We start from the raw sequence: 19,119 nt of genomic DNA on the forward strand, positions 1-19,119 counted from the left end.
TGGCAAGTCTAGAACAAGAATCTATATACCTTGGTTTCCATTTAGCATATACTGTTTTTCACCATCATATGTAATTAGACTGTCACCATTAGAAAATTGAAGGAAAAATCCATAAAGCTAGAGACTGATTTTTTTTCAATATTCAAATACATGAAATAACCAAATGAAAAAGTTTCAGTAATTAGGAAAAATGTTAGCTTAGAATAGAACAGAAAGGTATGACCATTTATTTTAAACTGAATTAAAAATCTTGAATTCCAGAGGAGACCAAGTGATGCAGTTTAGATTAGTTTGTAATTGAAACTATAGCTTGCCTCTGGGATGAATGATTTGTACTAGAAGTCTATTATGGCTATATCATACAAGCAGTTGTATTTAGGAAGCATCTTACTGTTACTCTGGAAATAAAAGCAAAGAACTCCTATATCTTTTCAGCTGGAAGACAAACACATTTTAGTAAAAACAAAATAATACAAAAAAACACAGAAATGAGTTTTGAAAGGGTATAAACGAAATGGTTAATGGAGGTTTTTAAAAATAAAAACAAAGCTAGGACTCAGGCAGTTTTAAAAATTCCTAGTTTGGAAAAAAATAAAAACCGTTCCATGTGGAATTTATTTGTGGAGTAGAAAGACTTCAGAGAGACTTCAGTGTCTTAATTATATTGTAGAGATGGGGAAAAAACCCAAAACACTCTGTGTGTTTCTGGATCACATAAACGAGAAAATATTATTAGAAAAATAATGTATCTAATTTAATCTTCAGAATAACCTCATAAAGTAAGTGCATTCCCATATTTCAATAAGAAAATAGAAATTCTGAAACTTTCATGGTTCAAGTTCCATTTAAGGGCCTCTGACTTTAAGCTCCATGTTCCTTCTATTACACTACAACTACTGTCTGAAGAAAGAGATGGCTTGAAATGGTTTTGTTAATTCCTTTAAAATTATTTATTTGGTTATTGGTGCTGATAGGCATACACACATTGCAATATGTGTGAAAAAAAAGTAAGCATGGAGAGATATTTTGGCTCACAATATTAAGCACAAACAAAAATACACACACACAAAAAACAGGAAAGATGAGCTTTCCTCCCCTCAGTTTCATACAACACCTATAAAGAGATTACACTTTAAAATACAGAACTAGAGCCTAAACGACGATATAAAGTTAAATACAGTATACTTTTTGGAAGAACACAGTTTACAGTAACAGGTCACACTAAATCAAGACTTAAGGAAATGATTAACATGGAAATTAGCAAACTTCCTGAGAACGCTGTTATAGTAGCCATCCAATTCAATTTCCTAGCTTTACATTATGGGGTATTGCTGATACCCAATAAACATTTTTATGTTTTAATTATGAATGAAATGGCTGGGTTTTTCCTAGTACTTTGCAGTTTAGGAAGCTCTTTTTAGTAATTCTACAACTATCTTTCTGATATTCAAAACAAACTTGGGGCTTAGTATTATTATTGTTATCCTTCATAAATAAAGTGACTCAGAAGGTTAAAGGTCTTGCTCAAAATAAGGAGTTTATTTCTGCTACTTATGTCAGTGATGGCATTACCTTTGAAAATGGATTAATTCAAATGAGTTTTGGATTGGCTGTATGTAATGAAGCTGTCAAATTCCTCAACCAGGCAAAATTAGCCTCAGAAAATTCTCTTCATAGTTTTACCAGGCTTTAAATTTCTTAAAACATGTAATTTCTAATGCTTTCTTTAGGAATTTATTTCTACCAGGAAATATTCTCCTGTTATAATTTGACTAAAACTCTGTTGTTTATCACCTTAGCTTGGTTTTGTTGTCTAAACTTATGCTTCCTTTCCCTAAACCTGGCCTCTTCCCCAAGCTCAACTCTGTAGAATATATAAAGGTTGTTAGTTCTGTTGAATCTAGCTTTTTAAAGCAAATTACATTTTCTAAGTCTATTCTCACAAATGAAAGTAGTTCAGTGGAAGTCTCAATATCCCAAATAGCTTTTTAGTATTCTTTCTTCTCTTCTAATTAGTCTGTATTTTTCTGCCTCCAAAGTAGACCAACTTTTTTAATGTCCCATTTTCAGTGTACAACAGTGTACACTGCCATTCAGAAAAGGTCAGTAGTTTAGAGTTAACACCACGTAGAAAAATAGGATTACAAGCACCTGTGTTGATCGTTGTTTCCTTAGGTTCCTTTTCAGTCATTAATGAGAAGAGATTCTCTCTCTTTGAGTAATTTTAATTTGGTGTATTTAATCCAAAAGTATTTATTTCTGCCCTCAATAAAATCTCATAATACATTTTCTCTGATAGCTTGTAATTATTTTCTTACTGTTTACTTATTGATATTTTTACTTTGTGACAATTTAGCTGTGTTACTAAGTGTGTAGTAAATGTTTTACATTTTGAAGACTTCTAACTTTGTATTTTCACATCCATTACTATATTGTATTATCACAGAAACCTTACGAGGTAGGGAGGAGACTATTTCCTCCATTTTATAAACAGATCAATAGAAAGTGATACATTACAGGTAACACTTGCAGAGATGGGAATAATTTCTTTTGATTAATCTATAATCATAAATTTCGTTTTATTCTATTTCATGATAATTTGGGACCATAGTGATTAACTTTAAGATTTGGAACTTTTTCTTCACCTCTTATTTATCATACTTTTCTATACGTTAGGCAGTTGCTAATGTATTAGTTACTAGTTTCTGTTTTGTAAAAGCTAGATATAATAGTTTATCTTTAAGGGCTCTAAGCCCTAGTACTTTGTAAATGCACAGGCTCTGCAGCTTAATGTTTTCTAGACATTTCCTAGTAGAGGAATATGACCCAGATATTGTTTTAGAATGGTCAAGGATTTTTATATCAATGTTCTGATATGTTTTTAATAGACTCTTAAATAATGCTTTAAAGAGATTTTTGTAGACTTAGCAGGAGAAAAATCCCATTTGTATCTGGCAGGTCTGTCAAGAATTTCTGGTGTAATTAAAGTAGGATTTTCTTTTGGATAAAGTTAATTTAAAAGTGTCTATTTCCCAATGCTTTAAGGAACTCAATAAATTTAAACTTCTTCCTTCAAAATATTACTTAACTTTTCAAATCCAAAATTCTCCAGATATATTTTCTTATCCTGATTTATTCTGATATGGAGATTAATTGTATTAAAAATGCTTCTCAATTATATTCATATAAATTATAGGAAATTTTACGGTTTATGTTAATCTCTTTTAAATTCAGCACTGTAAAGATTAATAATGGAAATATTACCTCTGTAGTATGTCTACTTTAACCTATTGCTGTCAATGAGGGTAAGATATTAAAACCAAACCAAAGTTAGTACCATGGACAGATTAGCAATTATAGTTCTCAACTCATTAAAACAACTCTTGTTGTTTAAAATCTTTCATCAAAGGGAAAATCCATAGTTTGCTCCACTGAATATACTCTGCAGATTTGGGAGTATGTTAATAGCCATATATATATTTTATAATGCCTATGCTATTACCATCCTTGGTCTGGAAAGTAAGTTTTCTTATGGTAGTTTACATTTTTATTACATACACTCCTGTTAGTAGTGTCAACCAAACTGTAAAATTTAGAACCCCCTATTGCCCACTTCTCCTCCAGCATCTTTGAAGACAATGGATTTTTAAGACAAAGCAATTATATGATCATCTTTAAAGAGGCGGAGATTTATATAGAGTCTGTAAAATCTCATGGTCTCTAGAGGCTTTCATTCAATAGTCAAAATGGATTGATCATGATAAAATAATTGCCTGATTAGGATGAAAAGTATTTTTTCACTCTCTGAGGTTTTTCTACACAAATGCTGCTAGTTTTTCTGGAGCCTGTTTAGTGCTAGAAGACTGTGACCGATTTATCCCTTTTCTTCTTGCTTCTTCTCTTATCATCCAGATCCTGGCATTGAGCTTTGGCAGGCTGGACTGTATTATTGAGGCATCATAGCCTGCTGAGATTGTTGGTCTTGACTCTGGGCCTAAAGCCATTATGGCCCATTATCCTTTCTTACTTTTCAAGGTTAATACTAATATATATCACAGTGGTGAAAAGAACAATGCAAATGATTAGTGAATCACACTCCCTTTGATACTTAAATTTCACCTTAGCATAAGTTATATTCTTAAGCAAGTTGATTAACTTTTCCAATTCATTAAGACATTGCTTGGTGATGTTATACCTTAAAGGAGTTTACTATGTATTTCTGTGACTAATGAGCAGATAAGTGTTCTTTTCTATTTACTTTATCTTGTGTAACTGTTTTATATAAAGACCTTATCTCTGAAAAACTTTGAAGCTAGTGACTTATTTTTTGTAGTGCTTAGGCCTGGAAAGACTGTGCTTTGATAAGAATGAAAAACTGTAACCATGTGCATGTTTTATTACATGATTAATTTTTATTCTGATTAGAATATTGAACTGGGGATACATATCATGGCTTACAGATGAAACTGCTGTATGATGATATCCTTTTGGTGTCTGAATAATCTACTTTACAACTCCTATTATGAAGTATATAATGCATAATTTATATACATTTTTCCATCTTAGCAAAGTTGCAGTGTAAAGTCATGTATGTTGACAATTTATCATTTCCTTTATTTCAAATTAATCCAAGGGTTTTATAACTACTGATCTCCAAAAAACTGAGATAATAGTTTAAATATTCTATACTATCATACATTTTCAGAACTGGAAGAGACTTTGGAGGTAATTATAGTGGACATTATGGCTGATTCCCAGACATGCATTCTACCTCTTTCCATTGTAAACAGCCAAGTGATAGAGCAAAGTTGGCAAATTATGCTCTATGTGCAAATATGGCCACTGCCTGATTTTGTTAGGCATGTGAGCTAAGAATGGTTATTACATTTTACATGACTGAAACATAATAAAAAGAAAATCAATATTTTGCAACATGAAAATTATATGAAATTCAAATTTTAGTATCCATAAAAATGTTTTATTGAAACACAGTTATGGTAATTTGTGTACGTGTTGTCTATGGCTACTTTCATGCTATAAAAATGGAGTTGAGTAGTTGTGACAGAGATTGTATGGCCTGCACAGCCTAAAGTATTTATTGTCTGGCCCATTACAGAAAAAGTTTGTCTACCTCTGGTTTAGGGAAATGACTCCACAGTGAAGGGCAGTTCTTGATTAGTCTAAGCCAACTGGGGATCCCATCTTCTTTGTCAGTGATTGGCTCAGCATAGACAGGACTATGTCAGTTGAGCTTAGAATTGTTCCTGGGTAGGGGGAAAAGGACTTTCCTTTTAAGAAAAAGTCACAAAAAGGCAAAGAATCTCTGATATGAACAAAGATGTGTATCTCCTTGTTTCTGCTGGCAGCCACCTTATGACCATAAGGAAAATAGCCTGAGGTTAAAGCTCACACCTCGAGGAGGGGGAAGCTGACAAAATCACAGAGAAATGGAGTTAAATCCAACCTAACTTTGATTTTTCTGTTATGTAAGCCAGTGAAATTTATTGTTTTAGATAGTTTGATTTGGGTTTTCTGTTATTGATAAATCCAACTTTGCCTCTGCTTGATATACTATTATAAAATACAGATAAATGATTTAAAACCAGCAAAAAATTTAAACCATGAGCCCATAACCCACTTAAAGAAATTGCAAAGAAAATCTTGGACTGGGAAGTATTTACTGAGGGCCTCAATATTCCAATCAGTGCATTAGGTGCCTTATGTCCTGGCAACAATGCTGTTATGAGATAGCTATTACCTCTGTCTTAGAAATAAGGACACTGCGATTATTCAACCTTACAAGGCCACACAGCTGGAATGTGGGACAGTGATCCAAGTCTGTTTCCCCAGTTATTTCCTTTTCACACTGAAGGAAAACATTGTTTGGAAAGGAGGATTCTGCTAATTTTCAAATCTTCAGTGTACTCAGTGGGGCAGCGGGAGGCAATGCATTGTAATCTGCTTTACATAAGGAGTTAGCACCTCAGAAAATCAAATACACTTAATATTTGATCATATGAAAGCAGTTTAATTACACTGAGGTTTATTGAGGTGATCTTTGTATTACCAAGAACTCATCTACTCATTTTACAGGCATTTCTGACACATGTGGTAAATATCAATCTGCTTAGTTACAGCCTTCTGAAATCTCACCTTTTATTCTTTGTTTTATGGGTATAGAAGGTTTTCTAAAATATAAACACATTATCAAGGAAGGTTTGAGAGGACTGACTTTATATTAATGTGAAAGAATTGTTTACTCTCCACATGCAACCAGCTAGGTAGTTGCCTAAGCCTCCTTGCATCAGATTTTAACCGATGGACTTAAGGAAGAAATATGGAAATTATTCTCTACTAGAAAAAGGGAGGAAAACCATATTAAAATATATGTATGAGACTTTTTAATTTTATAGCTACTTTATTTATTTATTTTTGGCTGTGTTGGGTCTTCGGTTCGTGCGAGGGCTTTCTCTAGTTGCGGCAAGTGGGGGCCACTCTTCATCGCGGTGTGGGGACCACTCTTCATCGCGGTGCGCGGGCCTTTCACTATTGCGGCCCCTCCCGTTGCGGGGCACAGGCTCCAGACGCGCAGGCTCAGTAGTTGTGGCTCACGGGCCCAGCTGCTCCGCAGCATGTGGGATCTTCCCAGACCAGGGCTCGAACCCGTGTCCCCTGCATTAGCAGGCAGATTCTCAACCACTGCGCCACCAGGGAAGCCCGAGACTTTTTAATTTTAAACATGCTAATTATATTTATATTACTCCTGATACTATTCCCTCTCGTCAGTGTGAATAATGGAGAACATAAAGCACTTTGTTCTCGATACAACTATTCCTGTTTGAAAAGTAAAACTCCATAAGATCATTACATATTTAAAAATGAATGGTTTATTTTCCCAAATCTTTCTTGTGTAGCATTTCTACAAAGAAAGACAAAATTCTGTTTCTAAGACCATACTTGGAGATTTTTTTAAAGGAATTCATTCCTATTTTAAGAGGAATAATATTATCTAGGGTATGCATATTTGGACTCAGTGGTTCACTACTGGAACTTTACAGGAAAGCTGTGCTCATTTTCTTTCTGCCTTCACTCTTCAGATATGGTCCTTGATCAACAAGTGAGCTCAGGTCAGCTCAATGATGATGTACGCCACAGGGTCCATGAGGCACTGATGAAACAGCACCACCACCAGAATCAGAAAAAACTCACCAATAGGATTCCCATTGTTCGTTCCTTTGCTGATATTGGCAAGAAACAATCCGAACCAAATTCCATGGATAAAAATGGTAAATATTTCTTTATTGTACTCTTATCGTTTATTATAGTTGTCTGAAATATCAAAGTCCTTTAAGATATGTCTTACTTGAAAATGATCTATTGAAATTCAGATTGTTGTGGTAGAATTGTTTCTTTTCATATTCATGTATTGTTTTATTATCAGGCATCAAATTGTAGAAATTTTATTAACAAAGATTTAAAGTTTCCTGAAAGGCTCATGAAAGAATGCAAGGGACATTTTATCTAATAAGAAGTTATACACTCAAATGTAGCAAACATAAACTGAGTGTCAATTGCATCACAAATAAGGCCCTAGTCTTTGTCTCATAGCTTGAGAATGTAATGCAATGCTTTGACGTAAGGTCTTTTAGTTAAAATGAATAATGATCAACATTTAGTGATTGTGGAAAAAAAGATATTGGCTTCATGTTGCTCATGGTCAACAAATCCCTTTCTAGATTACAGTTGAAAAGAGCAGCTAGTGCATTACTTGTGTCTCTACATATATTAAGCCTGATTTCTAGTTCATGGGCTCATTGCTCTTTGCAGTACTACATCATCAATGTCCATAGAGCCACCGCACTTACCATCTTGGCTCACCAACATAGATGAGCCATTATCATTTGATAGTAAACAACTATTGATAGGAATTGATAGAAAACAACCATTGTTTTCTAGCAGTCATTCATGACTTACTTCTTGGCAATCATGAAGCAAAAACAGTGTTTCTGATTGTTTTATCCTTTCTTCTGTATTTTATTCTCTCTTTGCATCCATTTGACCCTTCATCTTTTACATTAAGGAAGTTGCTTAGAAATCTCTTATCATTCATCCTTTCCATCAGTCTTGTGAAGGAAAATGAAGTTATCATGAGGATGATATGAATTGGTTATACTTCCGCTAGCTATAAAAGTTCCCAGTTTTAAAGGATACAAATTAATGAAAAGTAATTTCAAATGTTTTACTAGAAAGACTCCGATTTCCACAAATAGACTAAGCATGTGTATTGACAGCATGGGCTTTATGTAATTTCACTCCTATTTTCAAAAGCTTCAGAGATGCTTTATATACAAATGCATGAAAATGAGGTTTTTTTCAGATTCTGCTTTATATGGGAATTTTTACCAGTTTTCATACTACTGAATCAAATATACATAAGTAGAAGAAATACTTTAATAAATCAATAAAGATGGTTAGATGTACTGTTGTCTCAGAACACAGAACTAGTTCTAAATGGCAAAATAATTTTTGAAATACTCATTTGATTTTTTTAAAAACCCTTCAATGGCTGAATGTGTAAATCGTTGTTATATTGAAGACTGTGTAGTTGTGCATATATTAAGTTCAATAAAAGTGTTATGAGTGCTTTATGGTATATAACAACTTGTATTTGTAGATCCCACTGGATAGTTTGAGGATTTATAACTTGCTTTGAATTACATCATATATTTAAAATATATTCATATTCTAAATGACAATTTGCTTTAAAATATGTTATATATGAAAATGATAAAATGAAGCTTTTATATTCTGAAACTTATAAATATATTACTTTTATTATGCTTACAATACTAGCATTTATTTGATATGATGATATTAAGAAAACAGATTAAGATATTTACTAATTTTGACTATGAACTTATGTCTACGTGATTCTAAAAACCTTATTAAAATATTCTCATTAACTAAATCTCTATGAATGCAAGCACATTTTATAAAAATAAACTTCTGCCTTTATTTCATTACCTTTACTGGAAATCAGACCATAAAATATATGTCTATGAGAATGTTATGTGTTTATTCAAAGATGCAAGGATTTTGGGTTGCGAACTAGCTGTATATCTCAAATTTCACTGGGGATAACGTTTACTATCAAATGATTTTTTTGCATTATGTTTTTGGAGGGAAGAGGGTACTGAATTCACTGGATGAATTATTTTTTGTAATGTCATGTAGACCTGGACACACTGCTTGTTACAGCTCTAAACTTTCGTTAAACATAGGAAGAGGTGACAGAATTATAGCTTTAAATCGTAAATTCCACATATAGATACATATAGATACAGAGTTTTTCTGAGAGCCTACTTTTTGTCTTATTCAGGCAATTGCTTAGTTTTTCTGAAAACTAGAATATGAGTAGTTCTGAAGTGATTCTGTCACCATCTGTACAATCAGCCTTTATCTGAACACATACAGATCCTTTTGAGGCATACATTAGGGTAATAAAAACTTGGAAACATTTCTAATAAGATTCATATATCCAATTAAGTATTGTTGTAGAGTATGCTGTCAGAAGTGGTTTCCTAAGCCTAGGCTTATAACACCTCCTTGTGACTCTGTTTTGTTTCCTCACACACTTTGCATAATTATGTGTGTTAAGAATTCTGAAAATGTGAATAGACTTCACCAATTTAGAAATAAATCTCCTATCCAGAAGTGAAAAGAAGTGTGAAAGACCTTTAGTACTAAGGTTCTCAATCTACTTATGAACTCTAACAACTGATAAACTCTAGATAAACAAAAATCAAAATTCATAGCTGTAAATATAGATTTGACATTCTGCTTCAAAATATGCAGTAGAGATTTAATTTTTTTGTGCAGTAGTACAGAGAGATACAGAAGGGTTTCAATACATCCAAAATGGTAAAAATAATATTCTCATTATTAAAAAAAAAACTCTTCAGTAGAGTATATCAGGCAAAAACTGACCTGTTTTTAAAATTAAGATTATAGACTAGGAATTAAATAGAGTATCTTCTAGAGACTTGAAAACAGAAAACATTTTCCTTGCCAAGCATAGGGATGGAAATAAGCCCCCTCCTGTTTAATATACCTTTACTTTAGAAATGAAACAATTGAAATTCCCTCAGAAAACAAACTGATGCTTATATACAGAACTCTAAAAGAGTCACATAGAATAAAGTTTCTACTTCCTTAGTTGACCTGTTCCTTGAACATGCTACCTTGGTAGTAGTCCCAAGGGTTAAACATTCAGATATTTCAATCTGAAGACCAAATGGGGTTCTTTCCCATTTTATAGATTAGATTTACAAGACAGTAATTTTCTTGCTCCTCTCCTCCATCTGCACTATTTTGTTCATTACATTTTTAGTGATTTGTGATAATTGGCAATCACTCCTCCGAATACGCTAACTTAACTATTTTGTATAATTTTTTTCTTGGTGTACTGCACATGCTCTTAAGGGCTAAGATGCCGGATGCTATGGATTCACCAGGCATTTTTAATGCCGCCATGCTGTGTTTAACTTTCACGTTTCATTAAGCATCAAAACTGTGAGAATTAAGTGTCTGATTCTGATGTTTCAATAAAAAGTGATAGTTATATTTGGCAAAGCAACAGCAAAAAAATAATAGAAAAATCATATCTTCTTTAACATTAGAACTCTGAAAAGGATGTTGTGGAAAGTACTTAAATATATCAAGAATATTTGAATGATTTCTTGAAACTAGAAGGACTTTCTAAAATAAAAATAAGACTTTTGTTTTTAATGATCTAGGAAGCAAGATATACCAGTATTTGTATTCATCATTTAGGTCATACATTCAATTGTATTCGAGACTTTGGCTTAAAAGTCTACTCTAAAATATTATTATACTTTTGATAACCTTTACATTAAAAAAAAATAACTTAGCACTCAGTTTCCTTAGGTGTAGGGTGTCTTCATTCCACTGTTTCCTTTACTAATAATTCTAACTCTATTTCTTTTCCTTCACATATCTTTTCTCTCACTTACTCTGAGTACTTTCCAGTTGTTCCTTTTATTTAGGATCTTAAAAGGAGTTACAGAGCAGAAGGTCTCTGACTTACTTTCAAAACTATAAGTTACTGGAGAACATTTAGATTTGGAAGGATGGGATGACTTGACTCTTTAGGCCTGCATAGATTTTAGCCCTTAAAGTAATATACACTTCTGTATTGTGAATGAGTTTTATTTATGGCTTTTGAAAATCAGTTTTATGGCTTTATAATTGCATCTTTTTACAAATGCGGTACTTTTTAATTTTCAGATGTACAATGTTTTATGTGTGTTTAGATATTTATATGCTGTCTTATTTTTTAAATACTGTGGTCTCATAAATAAGATATCAAGAGTTTGAAAAGTATTCCTTATAATGTTTTATCTTAAAGAAAAAAAAGCTCAAATAATAATTCTTAGAATTACTTGAAATAAAACATTTAAAAACTCATGTAGATGATAGAATTAAGCATTATATAATAAAGGTGTTTTCCATTGTTCCAGAAAAAATCAGGATGACATTGTTGACACAGCTGGTGGGTCTGTTGAGAGACTGTATTGTTGCTACTGAGTTTTGGAATCTCAAGACTAAGTCTTAACAGCAAAAATATTTCTAGTATGATGTGTTTAAATTTGTTATTTCTTATCCTACATTAATTATTTTCAGGCATACCAGTTTTTCTCCAACTTTAATTGTGTGCATACTTTCATGTTTTTGAAGTATAGCTCACCTAATCAACATTTTCTAGATATATAGCCTTTCTTTCTTCTTGTTTTCTATTCCCATGAAGAAATGTATTGTTACACATGTATGTAACTTTGTCATTCATTTTTATATTTCTTTATTTTGCTCTGTCTTGTGTCTGTCTCTAACAGGCTCATCTCATCTCTGTACCTCCCTCATCTCCTACCCTTTGGGTACTCTAAATGCGTTGAAGGTTTCTGAGGTAGTGTAAACCAGCTTGGTCTCTAGGTTAATAGTAATGTACCTCCATGTCTTCATCCCAGTTTCCTTCTATTACACATGATTTTCAGTGGATTAAGCAGTAGCAAATACTGATATACTTCAGTGGTATCTTCTTCTCCTATTGATTTGAATTTGGCTAAATAGAAATTTAAAAGCTGCTGTTTTATAATACTTATATATGTAAGTTATTTAAAGAGAAAGAAAACTATAAATAAGGACTTGAATTAATGTAATTTTAATACATTTTTTGAGAACATATTTATGGTTGTCTTTCAATACTGAGATGCTTTAATGATACTGACACTACTTAAAGTAGAAAACATAGTAATTCTGACATAGTCTCATGCTCTCCCCACAACTTTATGATGAGGGAAATGACTCTGCCAGTTTCGCAGTGGACTTGGTGAAAATTTTTTTGTGTAACAAGCGGAAAAGCAGAGCTTCCATTTTCTAGTTAGAGGTTGCCTGAATTACTCTCAGTTTTCTCCTGTGCTTGCCCAAATCTTTTATGATTTGCCTTGGAAAAGTACATGGCCTATAATAACTTTTTATCTAACTTATATATGAACCCTACATGGAGGTCCAGAGGAAAAAATGAATTCATGACTCAAAGGAAAATTAACTCAAGCAGTTGCTGATATGAATACTATATAATATGCACTTTAATTGATAAGATGTATAACAAATATTGGAATTTTGGATTTAAGATGGTGAACTCTTTGAGTTTAAAAGGTTGGAAAAATTAAAATATATGGTAAATATATAAGGATAATGTTAGGTTTCTCAAATGTTTACATTCAAATAGTCATGAACATGTCTCACTTAATAATAATAGTGTCCAATTTTCATTAGTTTTTGAATAATTTACCCTGAATATAATAAAGTTTTAAGTTAGTAAATGTCTCTTTTTGGATAATCATCTTAATGTCTCAAAGTTATTTAGTTATTAACAGATGTGATTAAAAATTGCAATGACATTTACTTATAGAATATATTAGTACGGACAGTGATGAGTGGGCATAGTGAAGGTAATATAAAGAAATAGGCAAAAATATGTATGTTCAAAAGCATTATGGCATATTTATTAGAAAAATTATCATAAAAAATAGCATTCATAAAACTTCCACACATATATGGGAATTCTAAATCCTAACTTTATACTATTTTGTCTTGGAGGGGGGAAAATCCTAGCAAATTCTTTGATATCCTTTTAGGACACATATTCACTTTCTGGCTGAATGTAAAATCCTGTACCTGAAAATTGTCTTCTATGAACTAGTATTGTTTTAGATATCAATGAGAAAATAAGAGATGCCCTTTCAAAACCTAAATTTACTGATTCTTCTTATGTAATAGTATTTGAGTTAATGAAAGTCATTTTGAAATCTAAGCCCATCACCTTCTTCTGAAAGGCAGTGATAACTGGACTAAACTAAAGAAATCAGTGTTTAGACAGAAAAAGATTATAGTTGATAACAGAATTATAAAAAGTATTTAATTTATGAAATTTCCAGTAGTTAGACTATAATTCATGCGCAGGCTTTAGATGGTTAGGTAGGTAGGTAGGTAGGTAGGTAGGTAGGTAGATGGAGCAAATAAAATTTTAAGCTTTGTTTAAAGGCTTCAAGTTTTTCAAAATAACCCAAACCAAACCTCTCAGTTTAATTTTTAAATAATAATACCTATGCATTTTTCAGGTTTTCAGTTACTGCCTTGAAAGTATACACATTTAATATGTGTTGTTTCATTTTAACAAATTAACATACACATTGAGAAATAAGATTTGGAGTACTTTTTAAACTTTGATGAGATTAAATGTATTTAACTACTAATATTTACTAATATTTAACTATTATCTCTGAAATTTAAGAGATATCAAACTTGTGGTTTATATTCCTATGTCATAGGCTGGTAGTTTTTATGCTTTTTTCCTGCATTAGCATACATTCTATGCACATACCTAGAATCTAGAACTAGCAGGGAAATTTCTGTCATCTCGTATATCTCCTGCTAGTTAAATACTCTCCACTAGGTCATTATCCATATCACTTAAAATAGTCATAGAAAATATTTTTCAAATCCCTTCCTGATTATCAACTTTATGAGGTAATATTTTGTAAAATTTCCAGAACAAGAATAGCATTGAACAATAAATCTCAAATATGTTAATACTTACAAGAGGAAATACAAGTGCCAATGTTTTAAACATATCTCATGAGCTGAAGGTAATTTATGAAATATTCTGGTTTTAAAGTATATATGTGAAAACATAGGCTATCCAATTTCTTCAAATTTTAAGTTACAGCATATTTTCTATCCAATGAAATCTCTTCAAAGTTGATGAGTTTGTACTGGGTTGACTATTTTTGTATGTTTGCTGTTTGAGTTAAATAATTGTTCTTGCATGTAGTTTTATATCACATGAAATAAGTTATTATAAGAAAGCAGATATATGTTTATTTAATTTAGCCATGCCTTGAATTTCACTGTTCAATTTTACAGAACATTCAGTAAATTTAGGTTTAAATATATCCAATGTTCTAACTCATGAAAATATGGAGAAATGATGTGAAACTGGTGATTGAAGACATCTGTTAGTAGCACAAATGCATTATGTAAAAGGTTTTTTTAAAACTACAGTTATTATTTTGAGAATGATAAATTAAATGGCTGCTAATGAACAGTTCACAGTCATAGCTGCACGCTGCAGTTAGAAATGGGAGAATGAAAATAACTGATGCAGCTTAAGTCTGTCACTTCTCTAAAGTTAATATATTTTTTTTGGAATTCACCGTAATCAGAATTTGTGTTGCAATTATACTCCAATAAAGATGTTTTAAAAATTATAACTTTTATATACTTATAAAATTATACTTTATATTGTAAATTATAAATAAAATATAGATGTGTCACTTTAGAAATTGTTTAGGATTGTATTACTCTCAGATTTTTATGTTCTAAATCTATGTCATTTATAGAAGTGCTGTATCATGTAGGGTCAATGATCAATTCTACTGAACTGAACTCTCTCTCATAGTCTAGGGTAAGACACCTCCCCTATAGGTCACAAAAGAGAAGAATATCCTAAAAAAAAAAAAGAATTTGTGTACATGGTTTAAGGTGAATTTGCTTTTAAAGTCATTTGAAAAATCTTCACCAAATGTATTACTTTACTTTGTTTAGTGAAAGCAGTGGAATATTTAAATTTTAGAAGAATCTTAAGCCCATTACTCTCTGGCAATATAACAATTTTAAACCATAAAAAAATTGTACCTATTAATAAATGACCCCTGCCTGAGAGGCTTAATAGTTCAAAAAGCCAAATTATAATAATATTTGAAAGTAAATTATCAGTGTTTTAAGTCACACTTAAATTCTAGTTAACAAAGAATAAGTGGATTTCAAGAGAATTTAAAGAATTTAAAGAAGAGGTATTTGTATATACACTAGCAGTTTAGAGAAATTCAGTAATTGGAGAAGATGAAACTAAAGGTAAACTTGGAATAAAGTTGGGATTTAGGCAGGTAGAGAGAAGAGCTAGGCAGAGTGAAGAGAAAATATTCCCATCAAAGACAGATGAGAATAAGAGCAGTATTTTTGAGTCACTGAGTTCTGGTTATAAAATATGGTCAAGGCTTCGAAGCTGGGTTGTCATTACTTGTATCACAGTAAAAGTAACAAGTGAGGATGGAGAGAGTTTAGGGAAAAGAGAGATACATGTGAAATTAAGCAAGCATCGTTAATTTTTATAATTTAATTGCTAAATATGGACAGATTTCATATAAGTTGTGATTGAAAAGACTGTTTCGTATTTAGTGAATAATGGAATGTAATTACCCTTGGTTAGCTGTTGTCACATTCTCAGCTGTACTGTCCACTTAACTAATATCATAATCTTTCTTATAATGGGGAAAAGACTACAAAATAATTAAGTTGCTGGTTAGTGTTAATGAAAAACAAATACAATTCAAATTTATTGATCTCTTGTCATGCAGACCGATATCAGTATGCTTACACAATCGAATAGTGAGAAGCATAATATCATATTCACAGTATTCGTAGTATGTGAGGTAAAGGTATTTCTAACTGAACCTCTCATATAGAAATCTCTAAAAGTTGTTGTCAAAGAATTTTTTCTCTTTGGTTTGTTTTCTCAGATGCAGTAGAAGCTATAAATATGCTATGTACTTTTCACATAAATATTCGCCCTTTAAAAAACAACATTACATTTAAAATTCTTCAGTCTGATCTTAAATCATAATGTCTATCTTGTCATATATACACATATGCATGTACATATACATATATATCTCAATAGTTTTGGATAAAATTTAGAAATCACTGATGTTTCAAAACCATGATTAGATTAAAATCTTATTGTAGATGTTCTTTCTTCATAAAGAATAAAGAGTCTTAATCTGAGAGTCTTAATCTGAGAATTAGTTTACATTTTCTTGACTGAATTCTCCCGTTTCTATCTGTAACTGATAAATAAGAATATTTGTATTTATATATATCTATTTATATTGACCCTTCATGCTTACTTCATTAAGAAACCTATGTTGGTTTAGTTTAATTCATATTTCACTCAATATGTCTAGAATTATGTAAGTAATTGTTTGTATTCTGTAATAACAATCTCTTTTAGCAGGTCAGGTTGTTTCTCCTCAGTCGGCTCCAGCCTGTGTTGAGAATAAGAATGATGTGAGCAGGGAAAACAGCACTGTTGACTTTAGCAAGGTAAGCTTTTCTCCCTCTCATTTAAGGAAACCTCTGAGTTATTACTAGAAATTATCAACCATTTTAAGAGGTGTTGACACAATTTTTTTTTGCATGCACATTTGTTTTGTTTCTTATCCAAAGCTTGATATTGTTACAGATAATGTTAGCATTTAAGTTCACATGTAATGTTCTGCCTATTCACAAAACCAAACGTGTAAGTTTTATGCATAGTCTTCAGGTTTCAGCCACTTGGTGTGATGCATCTCTTCCAGTAAAAAGGATAACTGGACTTCACAGAGAATTTAACAGAAATGTATTGTTTAAAACTTTTGCTAGTTTTTTTTTTTTCAAAATAATTTTTCCTCTATTTGTGGAAAAGCAAATCATGTAACTTAAGGCTTCACTGTCGTGATTCAGAGAGAGGCATTAGTGTTAAGAAACACTAGAACGTAGTAAGACTGAGCAGAGTTTTGAATAAAAACATAATAAAGACTGACTGTTGAGGGATCCATCTAATTGGAGACAATTCAGATGAAATCATTTATTTGAATGTATTCTAAGAAAATAATGCGTGTGAAAATAATGTGCTTTTCTTAGCAAATTCCTGACATCCTATATGTGCTATTGCAGGCTGTGGCAAGCTAACACTTGATCAGGAAAGAAGCGTTTTAATATTGACCAAAAATAAAGAGAGTCAACACCTTTCTTTATCTGAGTGGCTGAAACAGTAATCACTCCGAGTAATTTGTTTTTCACAAGGTCCTTAACACTCGGAAGGATTGTAACAGTGGGAGGAGGTGGGAATGGGAGGTAGTTGCCTGCATCAAGCTTCTGAAAAGATTAATAGCGATCAGCTCCTTGCTGCTGTTTCAGAATCCCTCTGCCAGTGCCAAAATGGTCTGGGTCCAGTCCTGTGCATGCTCTCCCTCTGGTGCCTGGTGGAGTCTCTGTGGGAGCGTGGTGTACCAGCTTAAGTCTGTTAATTATGCGTGCAGGGGCTGGGAGGCCAACAAAAGGGGCATGCTAGTCCATGTGGGATGAAACAAAGGCATGAAAAAGGACCTCCACACCAGCAAGAGAGAGAGGTGAGGGCACCCTCGGGCTCTGTTTCTACAGTGGTTCAAAGCTCATCTCACTGTACGGAGGCATGTGATTCAAATATTAAGCCAGTTCAAATGTATTCCATTTCCTCTCCAAAAAATATCTTTTTAAAGCATCACATCATCATTCATCTGCAAGTTGGAATAAAATTGTCGCAAACTGCCATACATTTAATTTCTGATGTTCTTCATTTGAAATAGGATCTTAAAAGCAATGACATAAGAAGTTTCTTACTTATTTGTGCAGGCATCAACGGTATAACAGGAGCACAGTGAACATTCTCAAAAACAGTGATGATAAATCACATCCTTTCAAATAATTACCTTTTACCTTTTTTTAAAGGATATAACCCTTTGACACTGAATTTTATATCTCGATATCATTTTGCTTTTAGTTGCCTGACCTAGTTTCGCAGCCTTCAAAAATGCTTCAATACATTTGAAAGAAAATGAATATAGCCAATTGGAGACAGTAGTCTTATTCTCAGGGCTCCTAGAACAATTTGAACTATAGAAGAGTGAAAAATAGATTTTCTTTTCTTGAATCCTTTTCTTTCCTATTGCATTTCAAATCACTGGACTGCTCCAGTTTTTAATGAGAAAGTTAAATTTCTACAGCCCTCTACTCAGTGCCAACCATCTATATTTCTTAGTCTCCTGTCCATAGCATGGCACATTGGAAAGAACATGCTTTTGAGAAAGAGCATTTATAAGCTATCTAATCTTGGAGGAGTTCTCTGACTTCATCTTTCTCATTTGTAAAATAAGAATAATACCTATTTATAATTTTGGGGGGAAGATTAAGTGAGAAATTATAGAGAGAGAGCCTGGCAGAGTGTTGGGCTTATAGCAGGTGTTCAATAAAATGTGGCTACTATTATTACTGTTGTTGTTGTTGATATCAGTGGGAACAGCAGTGTCAGAAGTAAACGCTAGACCAGAATTTAATATGTTTTGGCCCCCACTAGATCTCCAGTGCATTGAACAGTGTTTGGGATGTACATGTTGAGTGAATCCTATGAGGTTCAATATAATTTAAGCCTTCAGCTCTGGATTTTGGGGGGTTTTTTTTGAAAAACAAAGTAATACTTCTTACCTTATAACCTGGAAGCACAGAGTAGTAGGATTTGGAAAGAACAAATGTAATGCATCATTATGGAAACAAACTTTAGTGCCAGATTTTGCAGGTGCATGAGTTAAGGTTTTTTAGCCTAATGATTTCAGTTTGGTAGTAAATTTATCAAAGTGAATCTACCAGTTAGTCTACAGATTACTTTGTTTATTTAAATATTTT

General features: G+C 32.4%; 1 protein-coding gene across 7 annotated transcripts in view; it reads left to right on the top strand.

Annotated features, from left to right (window-relative positions):
• SLC4A10 (solute carrier family 4 member 10) overlaps window positions 1-19,119 on the top strand; it is a 310,427-nt gene that overhangs the window by 170,053 nt on the left and 121,255 nt on the right. For 4 of the 7 annotated variants that reach the window (XM_057551625.1, XM_057551622.1, XM_057551624.1 and 1 more), the window contains exons 6-8: window positions 7,098-7,286; window positions 16,652-16,743; window positions 17,721-17,810. In XM_057551625.1, the coding sequence (XP_057407608.1) occupies window positions 7,098-7,286; window positions 16,652-16,743; window positions 17,721-17,810 (371 nt within the window). The remainder of the gene's footprint in view (window positions 1-7,097; window positions 7,287-16,651; window positions 16,744-17,720; window positions 17,811-19,119) is intronic. The other 3 variants (XM_057551623.1, XM_057551626.1, XM_057551627.1) reach the window with 3 other exon arrangements.

This window comes from Balaenoptera acutorostrata, chromosome 8 (genome assembly GCF_949987535.1).
Source record: "Balaenoptera acutorostrata chromosome 8, mBalAcu1.1, whole genome shotgun sequence".
NCBI lineage: Eukaryota > Metazoa > Chordata > Mammalia > Artiodactyla > Balaenopteridae > Balaenoptera > Balaenoptera acutorostrata.